The sequence below is a fragment of the Clavelina lepadiformis genome, chromosome 1, assembly GCF_947623445.1.
Source record: "Clavelina lepadiformis chromosome 1, kaClaLepa1.1, whole genome shotgun sequence".
Classification (NCBI taxonomy): domain Eukaryota; kingdom Metazoa; phylum Chordata; class Ascidiacea; order Aplousobranchia; family Clavelinidae; genus Clavelina; species Clavelina lepadiformis.
This window is the reverse complement of record NC_135240.1, coordinates 4,795,340-4,814,886: the sequence shown is the minus strand read 5'-3', so window position 1 is coordinate 4,814,886 and position 19,547 is coordinate 4,795,340. Positions and strand designations below refer to the sequence as shown.

Sequence of the window (19,547 nt, the reverse complement as noted above, 5' to 3'; positions counted from 1 at the left end):
TTCCAAGGTCATATCACCAACATCCATATCTGGTTCGTCTTTCTAAGGCCAGTACAGGGCACATTTTAGTCGTCCTGATATAGATGGAAATGCTTCCATTATTTCTATTTTAACACCTTATTTATTTAACTTGTTTGATTTCAGTTTTGAGAACATTGCTTAAAACAATCATCGTAAGTCAGATTGAAGCTGTGGTCACTATGATGTCATAAAGCTCAAATTTAAAAATTGGAACAAAAAAGACTTAATAATCTGTGACGCAGTTATACTAGGTACAGCATGTAAATATTTGTATAATAATATTTAGTCAGAAATAAGAAATTACTGGTTAATTTAAAGTTGCCGTGTCAGCTTGGTTGATCGGCTTTGTAATGATCTGAACTCATGTTCGATGTCAAAGGACATCACTGTTGTATAGAGTTTGCAAGGTCTATCTGCTGTGCGCGTAAACAGTGTTTTTAGTTCTTATTTACATCTAATTAATTATTCTAAACTTTACTTACAATGCAAAGGAAAAACAAGGTTTTATGTAAAGTGACGCAGATATTACGCAAAATCTTACGCATTTTACGTTGCATGCTGCGCTGACCTCATACTGTGAGGTCATACTGAACAAGCCAAGAGCGTCGGATTCAAATTACAATAACAACCAAACAACATCTTTTTAATTTTTCTTTTATTGCGCGAAGAAAGTCACCTGAGTGAAATATTTACAATCCGATGCCCAGAACGCTTGCAATTTAAAAATATTAAAGTGGGTCGAGAACTTTCACAGAAAAATCTCGGTAACCGGGACTTGAGCAGTGAAAATTGTCGCGGCGAGTTTAAGTCGTGCAAAGACTTTTCCTTAGTCCAAGGAAAGCGATACTTTGGGGTTAAGGATTCCGACGGTAAAGCAGCAAGTAGTGAGCAGAATTTAGCGAAATTAAAGCTTTTTTTGAACGACGTCCACGACGAACAACGAGGTGTGAAGTACAGACCGCAGTCTATGAAATGGATTTGTAGAAACACACATTGTATAAAGGCATTTGGTGACTACGTAATCATCGTAACAATGTGGCCTGGGAAAAAAGTAAATGTGCTCAAATGGTAACCACAACATCATCATACCGGTCACTTAAACTAAGGTAGAATTTGTAACCTTAGCGTGGCGTAAAGTAACGTCATTTTTAAACTTTCACAAGTTATATGCTAATTATGCAGATACACAAACGGTGGCAAATAAACAATGCAGGTTAACAATGCAAAAATAGTACAAAACACAATTATCACAAATCTACAAATCATCTTCAACAAGTAGCAGGAAATATTCATCTCTTAACACTTAAACTTAATCATTTAAGCTGCGTGATATCAAAGAAAGAAATGCAAATTTTCATTTAAAACAAATACAATCAACAACACTGTTTGAATCATTCAACACAATGCATGTTATATCGCGTCTGTGTCGTCATTGTAAGTAAGAAAAAAAATGCTCATCATCGTAGCAGGATAAAATAATAACTTCACTAACACACAAAGTGAATGAACTTTAACACTTGAAAAGAATCACAAAACAAAACGGCAAAAATGATAAATGATAATCGTCACATACAAAATAGTGTTAAAAAAGATTAAACTACAAAGCTCAACAAAGTTTTCACACCTAAACAAATAATATTCATGTATTTACTTTCAGTGTAAACTGAAGCAGTGTTGTATTACTTTATAACAAATATTGACCTGGTGCATTGAATTGTAAAACAATACTTCCATGACAAGGAAACCAAAAGACTTAATCTCGTTTCTAAGGTTGGGGTAGGGGGAGAGAATTTTGGGGGAGGTCACATTATTGGACGGCTGCGGTGTGCAATATAACAACAACAAAGGTTTTGTGACGATTTCATTTAATTTGCTGTAAAACTGCTTTAAACTGTTCCAGCAAACAAGTGCAAATGGTGCTCTCATACTAAGCTGGATCACAACTTACGAGAATACTTTTCATGCATAAAGCGTCGTCATAATAATAAATGTCATGTCATAATCATATGAACCTGCACAGCGTCAACCAAAAATAAAAAACAACAAAGAATTACAACAAATTCTGTTCAACGCTGAATATCAGTTTCATGCATTTAAATAAAGAATAATGAGAGTCTAAGTAATTTCTTTCATGGATTTACTCTTAACAGTTTAATGTTTATGTTTTCTAATGTTTTCTCTCTAAATGTTTTCATAGATGGTCTCTGTATGTTGTACGTTTTCATAAATTGCAACTTCGGATGAGGAATCTTTCCGTTCATGCACTTTATCAACAACATCCTCGACCACTTTATGGAGAAATATATATTGCTTCTGTTAAATAAAACGGATGATGAGAAGTTGATATTTCAAGCGTTGTAACGTCAGTGCAAGCAATTTGATAAATATACGTTTGGCTTAAAAATTTGTGGGATGACTTAACGACATTTTGCGCAAAACATACCGACATTTCCAGTACAGCAAAAGTTCTTTAACTTTTAATTTACAGCCTCAATAATCACCACTTACATGGTTTTGTACCATGGCCCCCCTGCACATTCTCATCTCATGCACGATGCCGAATATATCGACATAGTCGTGATCTTTCATGTGTTGAAGCAAACGATCCATTGCTATGAAGGTTCCTGTACGTCCCACACCAGCGCTGGAAAGTGAACGTAATAGGTTAACCGCGTAATCTATTTTTAATAAATCGTAACCAATTAGCAGCTAACAGAGCCATGATTTCATAGCAATGACGCTTTTATGAGTCAGAGACGTCATTTCACCTGCAGTGTACTATGGTTGGCTGCACCGGGTTTGCTTCAAACACTTCCTGGAAGTATTTTACAAACTCAAGCACGTTCTGTGTAACCTCTGGCACGCCATGATCAGGCCACGACGTGTAATGGATTTGAGAGATATAACGTGTTTCTTCACCCTGTACATAACGTTACATTATGGTACATATTTTGCACATTTAATGATTTGTGTCAATAAACATCAAGAAATTAAAAAAATTAACACCAATGCAAATAACAGACGTAACAAATCGTGTCACTGTAGACACCAACCCATAACACAAACCCGTGTGAGCTTGAAGTATCGATGGATCCAATTGGTTGTTGACTTCTCAGAGACCAGTTCCAAGGTCATATCACCAACATCCATATCTGGTTCGTCTTTCAAAGGCCAGTACAGGGCACATTTGACTCGACCTATTACGGATGAAGAGGATGTTAATAATTCTATTTTATCACATTGTTTTTATTTGCTTAGTAGATTGTGAGTATATATACATCACATGAAACAAATAACGTAAGTGAGTAAGAGAGCTACGGTCATTGTGATGTCATAAAGCGCAAATAAATCTCACCAGCTTCCGCAATTTGCGTCAACATTACAATGGTTGCACATCTTTGTTCCCAAACCATTCTCCAAAACTCCTTGATGGTTGTTGGCAAAGGACCTTGAGTTGCGATGAACTCGTTCTTACCTCGATATCCCTAAACATCGAATGTGTTATGTCATAAAATAAAAACGAAGCTTCAGTTGGTCACAACAAACGTTGTTTGAAGTGAGTCAGATGATTCTAAGCATATCTAGGCCTACTTGCTACTTGTTATAAATACTTGGTTGTACAACAGCAATAGACAATTGGACATGCACATTCACACATTTTATGTTACCGAAACAAAGTTTGCATTGATGAAGTCAGATCCAGGCACATCAGCTATTGGAGAAAGTTTGACCCTGGTGGAATCGTCTGCAGCCAATGATTAAAAAGATTTCAATCAATTCAAGTAATTCACCACAAGTTGAACCAAAGACAGAACAAAAGTGAAAAGTGAAAGATTTGTTTTATGTACAAAGTCAATCAACATTCCGAATAGTTTTCTTACACATGTGTATGCTTTTCTTATACCGATTTTTAGTCAAGTTTTCCTCTGTTACAGCAATTTCTTTCGTCATTTCTTTGCCAACTTCTTGCAATTCCTGTTTATAACATAGCAATATAATTCTTCTTTGTTGAAAACTGTACAAATACAACATTATAGGCTTACATGGGCAACGTCATGCATTAGTGTTCATGTATAATGATGTCATGCAATATAGTTTGACAAACCTGGAATTCCCGAATGAGGTTAAAGTCTTGCTCCAATCTCAAAAAGCGCAAGTGCTGGTTCAAATTAGATAACTTAATGATTCTGTAAAAAAAAACAAATGACAAAATTGAGTGTTCATATCATGCATGAAATAAGACCCAAGGTATTTTCACTAAAAATCAAACATCATACAATTGCTAATGCAAAGTATTATATTAATTAAATTATTATTAAGTATTATACTCCATGCTGTTTAGAATGATGATAACTAACATGATAACTTCATGTGATTAAGCAAATCAACTAAAATAAAACATATTAATGCAAGCATTTCGATATATAAACCGAAAAATCTCAGGCAAAAAAGATTCCTAACAGCATGACTGAATGAGTTTTACTTAAGATGTAGGAAGAAGCTTTTTAAAATATGAATAAATCTGTGAAAAAATATTTGTAGAAATATTGTGACAAAACATGCAAAGTGCAGACAAATAAGCCTCATCACACCTGTGCTCCTCAACGTTGGTTGGAATATCATCATCAGCATCAGCTCTCTGCTCACCACTTCTGTTTGTGCTCATGTTTTTCAGAATATTATCATTTGCAATTTGATCATTGTTGCTGGGAATGTTACCAGCTGCATTTTGTCCATTATTAAACGATCCCAAACTCATTGTTGGCAATCTGCATTTTAAAATTAAATAGAAGCAATCTATCAAGCACTGCCACTGAATATTTTCATGGACATTTTGAAATTTAACTCAAATGAGATAAGCAGACTTACTTGTTCTTTCCTTGTCTATTCTGTCTTCTGTAGGCATAAATTCCAACAATAAGCAGGATAACTAATATTGCCATGATGACCAACGCAGAAATTAATCCTGGGTTTGATTTTTGACCTATGAAGAAAGAAAACACAACAGTTTACAAATAAAAAGACCTTGTTAGAAAATCAACAAAAGATCAACTTAAGTTATTTCTTTCTGGGAGAGAAAAATAAAACAAAATTTTAGCACTTAAGTCAACAAAGAACCAAATCTAATTTCCATCTAAAATATCTATAAAGAACTAAATCTAATCTCTGTGTTAACTATTCACAACTTCAATTACAGAGTGACTCAACCCTTTGCATAAGTTAAACACACAGTAGCTGCCCAGTGGTCATATCAGTTTAATAACAAGCCATATACCAGTGTAATTACAAGACCCATTTCCTGTTCTAACAGCTTTGGTGAACATCAATCATTAAATTCAAAGATTTAAGACCAGCACAACAAAAGGCAGAACTTTGCATTAGAAGTAAAACAAAATCATAAATGCATCGCGAGATTGAAACTAATACCTAAAACAACAACCGCAAAAACAAACAAAGCCATCATAGTTTGCTGCAAGATCATAGTGATCTGGTATTATAACAGCAAAAAAGTTTATACAAATTTATGGTCAAAAAAGCAATAATGCAAATGTTGTAACCGGCAAATTTACAGAAGCCGATCACCTATAGTTGATTGGGCCAACAAGGCCTGAATTCCACCTTATTCAAATAGAAATGCACACGTAATCTTGAAGCTGTTATATTTTGATAACGTACATGTGATTTCTACAAAATACTGAACCCAGGTGGTTACTTAGCATCTGAAAGTACAGTACCAACAATGTAGCCTAGTCGTAGATAATAAAATAGGTCTCAATCACATGGTTAACTAGTTCACGAATCACAACATGTTCCCTGACAACTACTCAACGTACTGCATGCAACGCTCATGGTTAGGCTAACACAATACTGGGCCTCACAACACGGCCTCGACTATAATTACAGCAATTTACGACACGAACACGAGGCCAAACACACAATCATCCAGTTGTCCGGAATTTCGATTACCGAGGCAATTGGAATTTTAGTTCATATAAGTCCTTATCACAAATCATATAATTTGGAGGAACAAAATGTTAATTTGTACGTTACATACCGGCCCCAGAATAACGCAGTGGAATGAAGTTATTCTCAAGGACACGGACAAATTCGACGGCAGCGCGCAAGGCATAACGGGTACCCAAAAAGAGGTCATTGACATAACACCACGTCTTCACAACACTTATTAATAAAAATCAAACACGATCACACTACAATGGTTAATAAGCTACATATGAGTAAGTGAAGGAGAAACATCCTACAAATGATCACAGCCGATGCCAGGTTCAAGTACATTCCAATCAACAATTCAAGAGGTAATTATGTAGGTACAGTATTAACATCGGCTATCATGGTAAATCCGTGGCAGGCAATATGAATCAATAGTATCAAACTGGCAAGATAATACTAAGCATGCAAGCAACAGTGAAAATGATATAAATGGCTAGAGTAAGGCAACTAATACAGTTATCAGCTCGATTTCATGTTGCCTCCAACAGGCAGAGCTTGCGTATGTCTCGCATTAATCTATTGTCCGCAGTTTTAACTTGGACTCTCCTTACCCTCCCCTCCTTGTCTGGATACGTCTCCTCGACGCGCGCCTTTGGCCAATGGCCACGTTTTTTGGTCTCATCCACCATTAAGACAAGGTCCCCAGTCTTAAAGTTTGGTATGGGTTGCAGCCATTTTTGGCGTTGCTGCAATAATGGTAGGTAATCCTTAATCCACTGTTGCCAAAATTGGTCGGCAAGCAACTGAGCAAAACGCCATGATCTGCGGTATCCATCAGCCTTGAGGAATTCATCTGGAGGGAGTGACGGTTCCAGACTCCCAGCGAGTATGGACATTGGCGTTAATGCGGACAGATCATCTGGATCATCGCTCACGGGTGTAAGTGGTCGGTTGTTGATGATGGACTCGACTTCTGACATAAATGTGACGAGTGATTCCTCGTCAAAGACTCTCTCTCCTGCAATTGATCGCAGGATTTTACGCACAGTGCGTATCATTCTTTCCCAAACCCCTCCTTGATGGCTTGCCAAGGGCGGATTGAAGTGCCAGTCGATCGACTTCTGGCAGAAGAACTCATGGATTTGTTTCTTATTCCATCTCTGTATACCCTGATGTAGCTCACGTTCAGCTCCAACGAAATTGGATCCATTGTCGCTAAACATCTTCTTTGTGGAAGAACCCCATCGATTAATGAATCTTCGATATGCACTAATGAATGAACTTGTTTCTAATGAAAATGCGATCTCTATATGAATGGCACGTGTAGCCAAGCAAGTAAAGATACATCCATAACGTTTCACCTGGCTACGTCCTTGTTTCACCATTAAAGGTCCCATGTAGTCGACGCCAGTGTTAGTAAATGGTCGATGTCCTGGTGTGACCCTCGCTTCCGGAAGTGGTGCCATAAGTTGTTCTCCTGTTTTCGCCTTCCAGACCCTGCATGGAAGACAGCGCTTCAGGTAATACCGGACTGCTGAATGCCCTCTTACAATCCAAAACTTCTCTCTGATGGATGCCAATACATGTAATGTTCCACAATGCCCCTGCATGGCATGATAATGATTCACAACAAGGCCAGTCACCTCGTGTCGACTGGGAAGGATCATGGGATGCTTTTTGTCATGAGACACTAGAGATCTTTGAAGACGACCCCCCACCCGGAGGACCCCCCTGGACAAGTAAGGGTTAAGCTTTCCCAATAATTGTAACTTGACGCTCTTACGACACTTTCCCATAGCCCCCCTGGATTGGTTGGTTGAGTCCTCTTCCTGACGCTTCTCCAATGTTCTGATTACGGCTGGAAATGACTCCATTTGAACGAGCCTGACGATTTCATTTGTAGCATCTCCCATTTCCATCGTCGATATCAAACTTCGTGGTGGTTCGACAATGTTCTCCCTTTGCAAGTGCTTCCACATAACATACTGTTTGTAACGCAGTAGCCAGACCACTGCTTTCACCAGTTTGTGGAACCGGGAGTAACGTCTTAGGAGCTTGTGGAGACCGTTGTCTCCGACTATGGCTGTGAATGAGTTGACCTCTTTTACTGTCTTTAACTCTGGATCATCATCTGGCAGAGGTGGCAGACTGCTTGGTCTTGAAGGCCACTGATCATAGGCATTCCACAGAAACTCAGGTCCATGGAACCACAGCGTTGCCTTACTGATTTCATTTGGCATCAGTCCCCTTGAAGCAATGTCAGCAGGATTTCTCTTCGTGTCGACATGTCTCCACTGTGACGGAGTAGACAGCTTGTGAATCAGACTGAGTCGGTTGGCAACAAAGGTCTGGAAACGTTTCGAAGTGTTTGAGATGTACTGCAGCACGGAGGTAGAGTCAGTCCAGTAAACTGTTCTTTTTATTTTCAACTGCAGCTCCTTGACAACCAGACGCGACAGCTTTGCGCCCACTACTGCAGCTGACAACTCTAACCTTGGTATCGTGACCGATTTCAAGGGTGCGACACGAGATTTTCCAATGACGAAAGAACAATGGTATGTGGCACCATCGACAAATCGTAGATAGCAAACTGCACCATATCCCACCTCACTTGCATCACAGAAACAGTGCAGTTCCACGACAGGATTCTGGAGCGCTCCGTTAAAGCATCTCGGTATTGTAATGGCTTCTAAATCGGGTAAACTGTGCAGCCATTTCAACCAGGCCTGCTCCATCTCTTCCGGAACAGGATCATCCCAGGACATGTTCATCTGGCATAGACGTTGCATCAATCTCTTGATTGGTAGGAAAAAGGGCTGAACATAACCCATAGGGTCAAAAACTTGACTCATCATTGACAGAATTCCTCGACGTGTTGAAGGCTTAGGCTTAACATCTACTGTGATCTCGAAAACATCAGTAGCGGTATTCCAATAGACACCAAGGGCTCGTTCCACTGGCATCTTATCTAAATCCATGTTCACAAGCGATGGCATCAGGTCATCTCGATCAACTACCGAAAGCAATTCCTTACAGTTGCTCAGGTATTTCGTCAAATGAAATCCTCCACTGGCAAGCAATGGACCAATTTCCCGAGCAAGTTGAATGGCTTCTTCCACTGAATTGACTGATTTGAGGCAGTCATCCACATAAAAGTTTTGTTTGACAGTCGACAGCGTCTCCAAACTGGCACTAGTATCGTTATCATCAGCTACCTTCTTCAACGCGTAGCTAGCACAACACGGGGACGATGTTGCTCCAAATGGGTGCACCAGCATTTGATAGTCCGAGGGAGGCTTCGTCATGTCATCATCTGGCCACCACAGGAACCTCAGTGCATCGCGGTCTTCGGGATCCACCGAAACCTGATGGAACATGCCCTTGATATCCGCAGTGAATGCAATTTTTCCTTGGCGAAATCGTAACAATACTCCTACAAGGCTGTTGGTTTGATCTGGACCTTGCAGCAGGTTCTCGTTGAGTGATGTGCCCTTGTACTTTGCCGCACAATCGTAAACCACTCTGAATTTCCCTCCAGTACAGCAGTGGTGAGGGATGTACCATGTTCTCTTTGCATGGCAAGACTGACCTTCTGGAACTGGCTTGGCATAACCAGCTTGCAGCAGTTCATTGATCTTCTTTTTGTATTGATCAAACAAGCTCATGTCTTTCTCAAGCTTGCGTTTCAAATATGCCAATCGCTTCACAGCCAGAAAACGATTGTATGGCAGGGTGACATTGTCGGTTTTCCATAGGAGTCCCAACTGGTATCGTCCATCTTTTTTCTGAACTGATGACTTCAGTTTATGCATGGCGCGAATATCGTCGACGGAGTAAGAAAGATCTTCTGAGTCTTCATCCTCCACAAAGTCATGATCAAACATCCTTTGCATTTGCTCATGCAAGATGTGATTGTCACCACGAGCGTAGTTGACCTGGCAAAGGGCTCTGTCTTCAGTTGCAGGTTCTGGTCCAACCAGTGTCCATCCCAACCCAGTTCTGACCGCTGTTGGCTGGTTGGCACCTCCTTCCCTGACCGCATGAATGACATGTGCTTTCCTTGCACCGGCCCCAATGAGCAACTCCACTCCACCAGTAGGTATGGCAGGAAATTGCAGGCCTTCAAGATAAGGATATCGTGTCACGTCCTTGTTGGAAGGTATGCTTCCCTTAAGTTTGGGCAAGCATGAAAGTGTCATGACTTCTTCTAAATCAATGACAGCCGTTTCACTCAGACCCTGAATGCTAAGTGAAACCATCTTACTTTGTTGTGACTCCTCACCGTTTATGCATGAGATATGTAACTGGACCTTGGGTCCTTGTAACCCAAGTTGCTTGGAAAGACGATCGCTGCAGAATGAAGTGTCTGATCCTTCATCCAGGAATGCATAGCACTCAACAGGCTTACGCATGTTGTGGCCCCATGCTCTGACAGGGACCACTTTTAGTCTAACGTTGTTTGCACCATGATGGTTGGTGTCGATCCCAAAGGATTCCACAGGCTTAACTGGATCATTAGAATCCTTTCCTTCTTTAGGCTTCTCCCCTTCAGATGTTGACTGCATATACACATGCAGTAACGAGTGGTGCGACTTATTGCACGTCTTGCACTTCTTCGTCATTTTACAATCAGTGCTACGATGCCCTGCTCCAAGACAGTTGAAGCAGAGTCCACTATTTCTAACAAGACGGCGTCTGTCTTGAATAGATTTCTTCTGGAACTGGTCACACCTCCAAATGGGATGTTCTCCCTGGCAAACAATGCAATTCTTGTTCGACCTTCTGGTGGAGATTTCTAGGTTATCCACCTTCCTCTCGCTTCTTTCAACAGCTGCTTGAGAGGTATACGACCTAGATGTCTTCAGATTCCGTGTCTTGGGCACACGGTTGGTTTTTTCTTCTTCCTTGGCTCTGGCCATGGTTCGTCCATATATGTTGTTACAGGCGTGCATCTTCTCTTCAATGAATCCAAGCAGATGAGCAAAGGTCGGTCTTTTGCCCATCTTTATTTGTCTGTTTGTTTCATGGGTAATGCTTTCCTGCATTCTATATGGCAGCCGCTTGAAGATCTGCTTCAATGTGGAGTAGCTATCAAGCTCAGCAGCATAATCCCATGCTTCAAGCACTCTCCTGCAATTGGACATGTCATTATACAGTTTGCGGAGATCTTTCTCATCTCCCTTCAGCTGTGGCCCTTGAAACAATGACTGGAGGTGCGCCGCAACAACATCTTCGCGCCTACCAAACAAATCCTCCAATACTGTAAAGGCCTGACACAAACCTTCTTCAGGCGGGTCAACCCAAATGCATCCCTTAATGCTTTCATGTGCTTCTCCGATGCACATGTCAATAAGATACCGTAGCTGTTGAGCAGGATCAGCAATATGGCTTTGAATTGTCTCCTTGAAACCTTTTATGAACACGAAATAATGCAAGGGGTTGCCCTCGAACTTCTCCAACTCCCTCCTTGGCAAGGTTGATCTTCGCATCATCGATCGATTTTCTTCGATCATGCCAACCAACATCATCATGTCACGTTGATGGTCCGATGGTGCAGACTGAGATATGGGCCCCTCCTGGAACACGTCAAGTGGTCTGGAATGAGCATGCAGTTTATTTTGGCCTGCGGCTATCTTCGTTGGTGCCACAGGTATATCCTTCCTCCAGGAATGCATATCATAGGTGTTTCCCTTATCTAGTTCGTTGTATCCTGTGGGAGTAAAGGCGTTGGCAGTTGGTCTTAAACGTGACATCCTGCCTGCTTCATCTGCTCTTGGTGTTTCTTCTGCATGGGGGACTTGATGTATCGTCCGTTCATTTGAAGTAACTTGAAATGGGTTTCCGTACGACGTGCTAGGCTTCGCCAAACTTGCTGGAACATCCGCAATCTTCTCGGCTCCAGTATTGGATTTGGAACTTCCCACACTCGAGGCATCCAGCAGGTCATCATCATATTCAGCTTCCATGGCTGCCCTTTTTACACTTGCCTCAGCCCGAGACATTGCAATTTTCAAGCTGATTTGTTTCTTCTGGATCCTTTGTTTTACCTCAAGTCTTTTAGCTTCGGCCTTTGCTTCAGCCTCGAGTCTTTTGGCTTCGGCCTCGAGTCTTTTGGCTTCGGCCTTTGCTTCAGCCTCAAGTCTTTCTTCTTCGGCCTTAGCTTCAACCATCTCCTGCTCAAACACCAGCTGCGCCTCCAATCTTGCTTCTTCTGCCTCAATTTGAGCCTGCAGCAGTCTCTTCCTTCTTGCGTTTGAGCAAGCGCTAGACCTGGAAGACCTAGCTGACACCGAAGAACGCCGAGTTGAAGCGTCCTGGTTGCACTGTCGAGTGTATGCCGTATACTCCTCATCCGCTTCCCGCTGCCTTTCCTTCATTTGGTGTAGTTTTTCAGTTGCCTCGGTGCGCTGCTGATCATGTTTATCATTCTGTGGGATTTTCTGGAGGTAGTCCTGGCAGGTTCGTAGACATGTTGCCAGTCTTTCATCCAATTTATCCTTTACCTCGGCCACCATTGGGTGTGTTGCTGCCGGGTTGGCAATCAGTGCGTTTAGCTTCTTCTGTAATTTGGTGACTGCACCCATCAGTCCGCTCCTCCTTTGCTTAAGTGATATCAGCTGCTCACTGAGGTAGCCTTCCATATCATCAGATTGTGGCTCCTGCCTTACCCCTGGCACATCTTCAACTCCAGTGATATTGTTCATAGTCACGCGTTACCTCAACAGGTGCACAGCACGGGAGGACACAATGCCCACGCCAGTAAAGATTTCAACCCGAAATATACGTACACGCCCAACACGGGCTCTCGTAGAAATTGTGTAAAACCCGCAAGGGTTCTTTTGTAGAAATTATGTAACCGGCAAATTTACAGAAGCCGATCACCTATAGTTGATTGGGCCAACAAGGCCTGAATTCCACCTTATTCAAATAGAAATGCACACGTAATCTTGAAGCTGTTATATTTTGATAACGTACATGTGATTTCTACAAAATACTGAACCCAGGTGGTTACTTAGCATCTGAAAGTACAGTACCAACAATGTAGCCTAGTCGTAGATAATAAAATAGGTCTCAATCACATGGTTAACTAGTTCACGAATCACAACATGTTCCCTGACAACTACTCAACGTACTGCATGCAACGCTCATGGTTAGGCTAACACAATACTGGGCCTCACAACACGGCCTCGACTATAATTACAGCAATTTACGACACGAACACGAGGCCAAACACACAATCATCCAGTTGTCCGGAATTTCGATTACCGAGGCAATTGGAATTTTAGTTCATATAAGTCCTTATCACAAATCATATAATTTGGAGGAACAAAATGTTAATTTGTACGTTACAAATGTTACTGCAAAGTCTAGAACACTGCAGTGTTTGAAGTGATTCTGTATATTTCTCCATCACTTATAATCCCCATCTTTACCCATGAGTTGTAGATTGTAAAGATTCTTTACAATCTACAATAAATTTGTATTGTGACGACATAAAGTAAATAAAAATTTTACATTAAAAATTACATATGTCCATGAATGCAATGTGACCAACACTATTGGTCAACAACTGAAACCAACAGTCCACTTATAGTCAATGGAAATGAAAACACAAGCAAATAATAACAATTATTAAAAATGGAATGGTTTGCATGATTTTAATTAGGTAAGTAGGTAAGCATAAGTTAAGTACTGTAATAACAACAACAACAATAACTCAACCTTCAGGTTTCAACAAAGTTGCATATACTTTAGTCCTTGATGTGCTGTTGGTTATATCCCCATGATTATCCTTTACCCAAGAATGCATTCCAATCGTATACTTTGAAGATTCTTTGAGTTTTGTAAAAGTGTAGGAATAAGAGCTGCTATTAACTTCTACAATCTGCAGATTTACTTTAAGCAATTTAAAAGTTGTCGTTTAATATCATTAATCATCAACATTAATCATTTCAACTCTTAGCTGTAACAGTCATAGTGACAAACCATAGTGACGTAAGAATTATTTAGATTTAAATAGTAGGTGCCTTAACAACTGACCTGATTACAGTTAAAGTTTATAACGAAACCATCAGCATAACCAACAATAGTCCAGTTTAGTTGAATTTCATCAAATGATACAAATGCTTCGTGATTTGGTGCAGATGGTTCTGGTGATGTAAAAAGTTTTGTTTTAAATTTTTAAAATCAAAATCAAATTTCAGTCAAAATCAGTAATTAAATGACATCACAAGTCATTAACACTAACCCAGAAACTACAGAAAAAGTTGAAATAGTCTTAAAATAAGATTAACTTAATGTTAAGTACATACTTGTTACGACATCGCTGGACATTGTAGAGTTTTCACTAAATGTTGCAGCAGAACCATCAGAAGGACTAACACTTTGTACAGTTGCAGTGTATATTTCACCAGGAGTAAGGCCACCAACTATATAGGACATTGGATTGGTCTTATCAGCATCATATGGAATTATCACAAGTGGCCCTCTAGAAGATCTCATTATTATTTGGTATGAGCTTATATGAAAGAGCAATCCATTTGGCATATTCCAGCTAGTTATCAGTTGAGTTGAATTATCTTCATTGGATGACTGCATCAGTGTCACATTCAATGGAGTTGGTGGATCTGAATAACATTTCATCACTTTATTCCATCAGTACATTCATATTTACATAAAAGTTCCTTTTATTAAACAACTCACTTGTTCGAGTTTGACTTGAGCTTTCTGATTCACTTCCATATAAGTGAGAGCTAATTGCAGTTACAGTTGCTTTGTAGCTTGCTCCAGACTCTAGCCCAGATACCAGCATGGTAAGTTGTGAGGTTGTTTCATTGTGTCTAAGATATCTTCCGTGATAAAGTTTGACCTGATATGCATCGGATATTCCGCTCGGTTTTGTCCAAGTCACCAACAAACTTGATATTTTGTCATCTTGGAACTGACTCAATGTTGGTGGCCATGGTTTTGCAGGAACTAAAAGTCACATTCAAAAAATATTATTTCATGACAAAACAATTGAAACCAATCATTAAATATCGTTAAGTCATCCACCTGATCTTAATTCTTGTGGTTCTGATTGGTCACCATTTCCAGCAGAGTTGTGTGACCTCACAATGAACCGATAAAATGAACCTGGTGTCAAATTCCCGACCACGTAAGTGTATGATGTGGTACCACTGGTGTGTGGAATGGTTTCAAAATATCTTGCATCGGACTCATTTCTCCATTCAAGCGTGTAATTGTCAATCGCATCGCCACCATCTGGTTTATTCCAACCAACTTCTATCATCGTCGTGTTATCAGCAGATGGACCAGATGGTCTGGTTATTGACACCACAGAAGTACCTGGTACTAAAGTAAAACTAATCATAAGAATGCTGGTTTAAATAAAAATACCAGAATGAATCATACCTGTGGTAATTTTAGTAACCAATAGAGTAATTGCATTCATGGCAATAAATACCTTTAAGAAATCTATCAACAAAAAATAACCACAGGAATGATTTACCGGTTGTTCCATTTGCTGAAATGCTGTCATCACTGAAAACGTTGATACTTTGAGATTGCTTCTTAACATAGACAACATATTTTGTGTTGGAAGCGAGTTCATTTATTGTTAACTGGGTTTGACGCCAACTAATTTCTCTGGTTTGACTTGTTCCGTTTGTTGTGTAAGTGACTATGTAATTTATGGTTCGATGAATACTGTCACGAGCATTGTTGCCGTTCCAAGACACAAGGAACTGATTTGTCATCACATTTGATATTTTAACATCAACTGGTGGTTCTTGAGCTAAATAAAATAAAGTGATTAAAATGGCATCTACATACCGGATGAGGCAACAACACCTCACTTTATCACAAACAAACAAACATTTCATTGTACATGAGTAATATTACCTGTAGTTATGTCTCCACTGCTTCGTGCAAAATCTGATGGATCACTGGGGTCTATGGCAAATACATGGATTGAATATTTAGTTCTTGACTGGATATTTCCCCCAGAGTATGTAGTTGTGACAAGATGCTGAAAGTTACGATTGCAATGAAATACATCACGACTTTAGTGTAATGGACACATATTGTATAAGTTACAAAACTGAAAGATTAAGAACTAATAAAAAATATCAGAATGACAAATGATTGTGTTAGTAATTTTATTCAACAAATTTTGTTCCAAATAAATACAACAATGAATAAAAGAAACTCACTAAAAAATTCTGCAATTAAAATGGAAACTTGATTGTCATCAAAACGTAACAAAACATTCAACTTTGAACTCACAGGTGGTGTAGCGAGGTCGATGCCCTCTGGTGGAGAGGTTGGGGCAGTTGAACCAGGTCGAACAACAACAACAACTTTATAATCAACATTAGGAAGTTGATTCCATATCGCCTCAAATGAAGTAGTTCGAAGATTTATTCGATTTAATCCAGTCGGAGAATCAATTGCATCCTGAAATAATTTAATGTTTCACACAAATCAAATACATGAAGTTGATTTTAAAACATAAACTAGACAACAAATAAAAATCCGACATACTGTAGTTCTAAAAGAGTGTTTAATAATCTTTCTAACTTAAACTTACACTATGATGTAACAAATACCCTAAAATCAAAAACATAGCAAGCTTAAATGTTTCCGTGGTTATTCCAGAATATCTTCTATAAAAGCTTGTTTGTGACATTTTATTTATGAAACTGCTACAAATGAACCACTTTCTCTACATAAATGTGAAATCAATTTAAGTAATGAAGTTCTGATCAAAGCTTGTAATCTAGCGATTAATCAACCAAAACATCTTAATTTTATACAACATACAGTTTTTGAAAATCCTTTCCGTAAACCGAAATACTTGTCTATGACAACAAGCTAAATACCTCGACTGAAAAATAGGGCAGGTTTTTAAGAAGAAAATATTTGACCAAAAACACACATTTTGTGTGATAGCTTGGATCGAAGCCTGAATTATTTGTTTATTTATTATAAATCAATGTTCAAGCAACCAACTAGGCCTGGTTTATTATAAATCAGCATAAGTTTATGAAACATTTAAATTTATTTTGACTCTTTTTAATATTTTTCAATTTGTATTTTCTAGAAAATTTTACACCTTGCCTTTATCTTGTAATGAAAAGTGGTGTATGGTACCTTAACCTGTAAGGTTTGCCCACTTCACTACAAAGTCTGTTTACTTGTGTATATCTTAACAGTGAACTTTGATAGGCTTCAGCAATAATAACACGGGAATGACAACTGTATAATCTGATTATATTGAAGCTTCTTTGAACGAATAAATCAAGATAATTGTTACAGCAACAGCATAAAGACATGTTGCGGCGTTGAACGTAATAGCCAAAAGACTGATAAGTGATAACTCGTAATGCACGCACAGTAACAGGGAAGCAATCGATTACGTCACGCAGTGTTATGCTTCACTGATTCGATAGATGAGAATTCTATGTCGTACACAATTTTATATTACATTAATTGATATAATTATCACAATCTCACTAAAATATTGTTGCAACACTTGATAGAAATATTTCACTGCAAGCTGTTGCAGGTCTGCTGGCGACCTCTATGAATTATATCATCTTATTCTAGCACAATCGTTACTCAGTCTGCATGAGCAGCTTCGTAAGTTTTTTACTGAAGTTATTAACAGCACTCACATACTGACATACAGTGGTTAAGAACCAAGCAGTGATATAGCATACAACTATTTCGACAGATAAAAGTAGAAAGTTAAAGGTAAACTACAGGTAAAAGTTTATCCTGCCGTTGATGTATTTCCTTGTATTCGACGTCATAGTAAAGTTAACATGTCATCACATATTTGGAATCATAGCAGCCAACTAAGCAGGTATGTGCAATGTTTATTGTTATGACTCATGATTGCAGTCTTACCTCATAATGCCTTTTGTCTTCTCAACTGTTGGATTATTTTTATGCACAGTTCGTTTCATCAGATGATACATGCAGAGAAACTCCAACAAACAAAAAAATATTGAGCCAGAAATATCTGAAATCTTAAATTCCATGTTCAGATGTTAAGAAAAAAACTGAATTCATCTTCGAAATATTTCATCCATAAAATCGTTGAAACGTTGCATTTGAGCATAACAGGAAAATAAATGCAAGCGGCTTAATTTGATTTTTGTATAAAAATGTTGTAAAACTTTGAAGTATCTTACGATTTCCAGCCTGCTATAAATCTACTTTTTATTTACACCGTGAGCAACACAAAATATTAGTAGTGGCTTAGGGTAATCACCTAAGTTGAACGCATATCTACAAAATTTACAAAGGAAATTTGCTTCTTGTTTAATTCTTACAAAAATGGTATTTTCGTACATAATGTAGAATTTATACGCGCCCCACATTTACTGTTAAGCTCCTGGTAGCATTTCAGAACCAAAGTGACAAACACGTCACTTATTCTAAAAGTAGTCACTAGTCACGAACCCGACTCTTCCTCTGTTATTTACCCGAGCATCATTGACCGTCTTGTCCGCTAAGTGGCAGCAGAGCACCTTGTTTATTTGCTGGAAACGTTTCTTTTATGTTTTCACGGTTTGCATTTTGCAACAGTCATTTTATAGGCACAGAGATACAAAGACGTTTTTTAGAGACGTGTCTTCACGTCAAGTTATACCTTTGCTTTGTCACATGTTGTTTGTCAATAAAATAATTTTAACTTACCCTTAGTTCTTAACCTGGAACAGTTTTGCAAAATAGATGTTCAATTCTGCACAATTGGAATGCCCACAACCTTTCCCATGGTCCTTGTTTGGAATGAATGGTTAACAGTGTCCTTTAAACAACTACAAAGTAGGAAGCTGGTTTGCTTTTGGTATGAAGCACTTTTGTCCTCAGAAAAATATGAAATAGTTCCATTTTGCGACTCTACCATGTTTTAGCAGACTGCCAGTGTAGCTATTAGCAACTACTAATCACTACACACTTAAAAGGACATGCGCCACGCATCTTACTGATTATTTTCACAAAAATATGTTATATGAGATCGCACGTCATACGTTCCCCACGCGTCAATGTTATTCGACGTCACACGCCGGTGGCACACAAGTACTTAGCGCGTTTTGGAAACTGCGTCGATATGTTTTCAATTCTTTATTATAGATTAATTAATGAAATACCCAAAAAATATCAAGTGGACAATACTTTAACATTGCGCTATATTTCTGTTACGTCATCATCCAATGCTAAATGACATCATGCAGAAATGCTAAACGTCATATGTTCCACATTTACATAAGAAAATCCATAGGCGCATGAGTATAGGCCTAGGACCAATCTGGTGTAGGGATAAGGTGTTCGACTGTTTCTATTCTGTCTTGATTCAATTGACTCAAATAGCTGTACATATGTGCATTAAGTTTATTGCATTCAATTTGTTCATAGGTTTGCACAAACACAATCAAATATCATTGAAGGTTCATAGTAATAATAAGTGAAAAACAGTTAAACGATTTACCAAGACCAGCCCGAGCAGACTGGTTAAGTTTTATTCACGTTCGCAGCCTTTCAGACTCGATCTCGACTTATTCAGG

The 19,547-nt window shown here is 39.0% G+C and overlaps 2 protein-coding genes across 2 annotated transcripts; both read right to left on the bottom strand.

Moving 5' to 3' along the window:
* Nucleotides 1-2,202: 2,202 nt before the first annotated feature.
* On the bottom strand, nucleotides 2,203-5,503 carry LOC143448806 (receptor-type tyrosine-protein phosphatase beta-like). Its single transcript, XM_076948690.1, has 11 exons — nucleotides 5,449-5,503; nucleotides 4,891-5,005; nucleotides 4,614-4,790; nucleotides 4,127-4,208; nucleotides 3,903-3,996; nucleotides 3,690-3,766; nucleotides 3,377-3,506; nucleotides 3,088-3,218; nucleotides 2,790-2,941; nucleotides 2,530-2,665; nucleotides 2,203-2,334 (listed from the first exon to the last, which is right to left on the bottom strand). The coding sequence occupies exons 1-11, from the start codon at nucleotides 5,501-5,503 to the stop codon at nucleotides 2,203-2,205; spliced, it is 1,281 nt and encodes a 426-aa protein (XP_076804805.1).
* A 161-nt stretch (nucleotides 5,504-5,664) lies between these two features.
* On the bottom strand, nucleotides 5,665-13,316 carry LOC143449854 (uncharacterized). The gene has a single exon (XM_076950184.1). It carries the CDS (start codon nucleotides 12,672-12,674, stop codon nucleotides 6,501-6,503), a length of 6,174 nt encoding a protein of 2,057 aa, XP_076806299.1. The 5' UTR covers nucleotides 12,675-13,316; the 3' UTR covers nucleotides 5,665-6,500.
* Nucleotides 13,317-19,547: the final 6,231 nt, after the last annotated feature.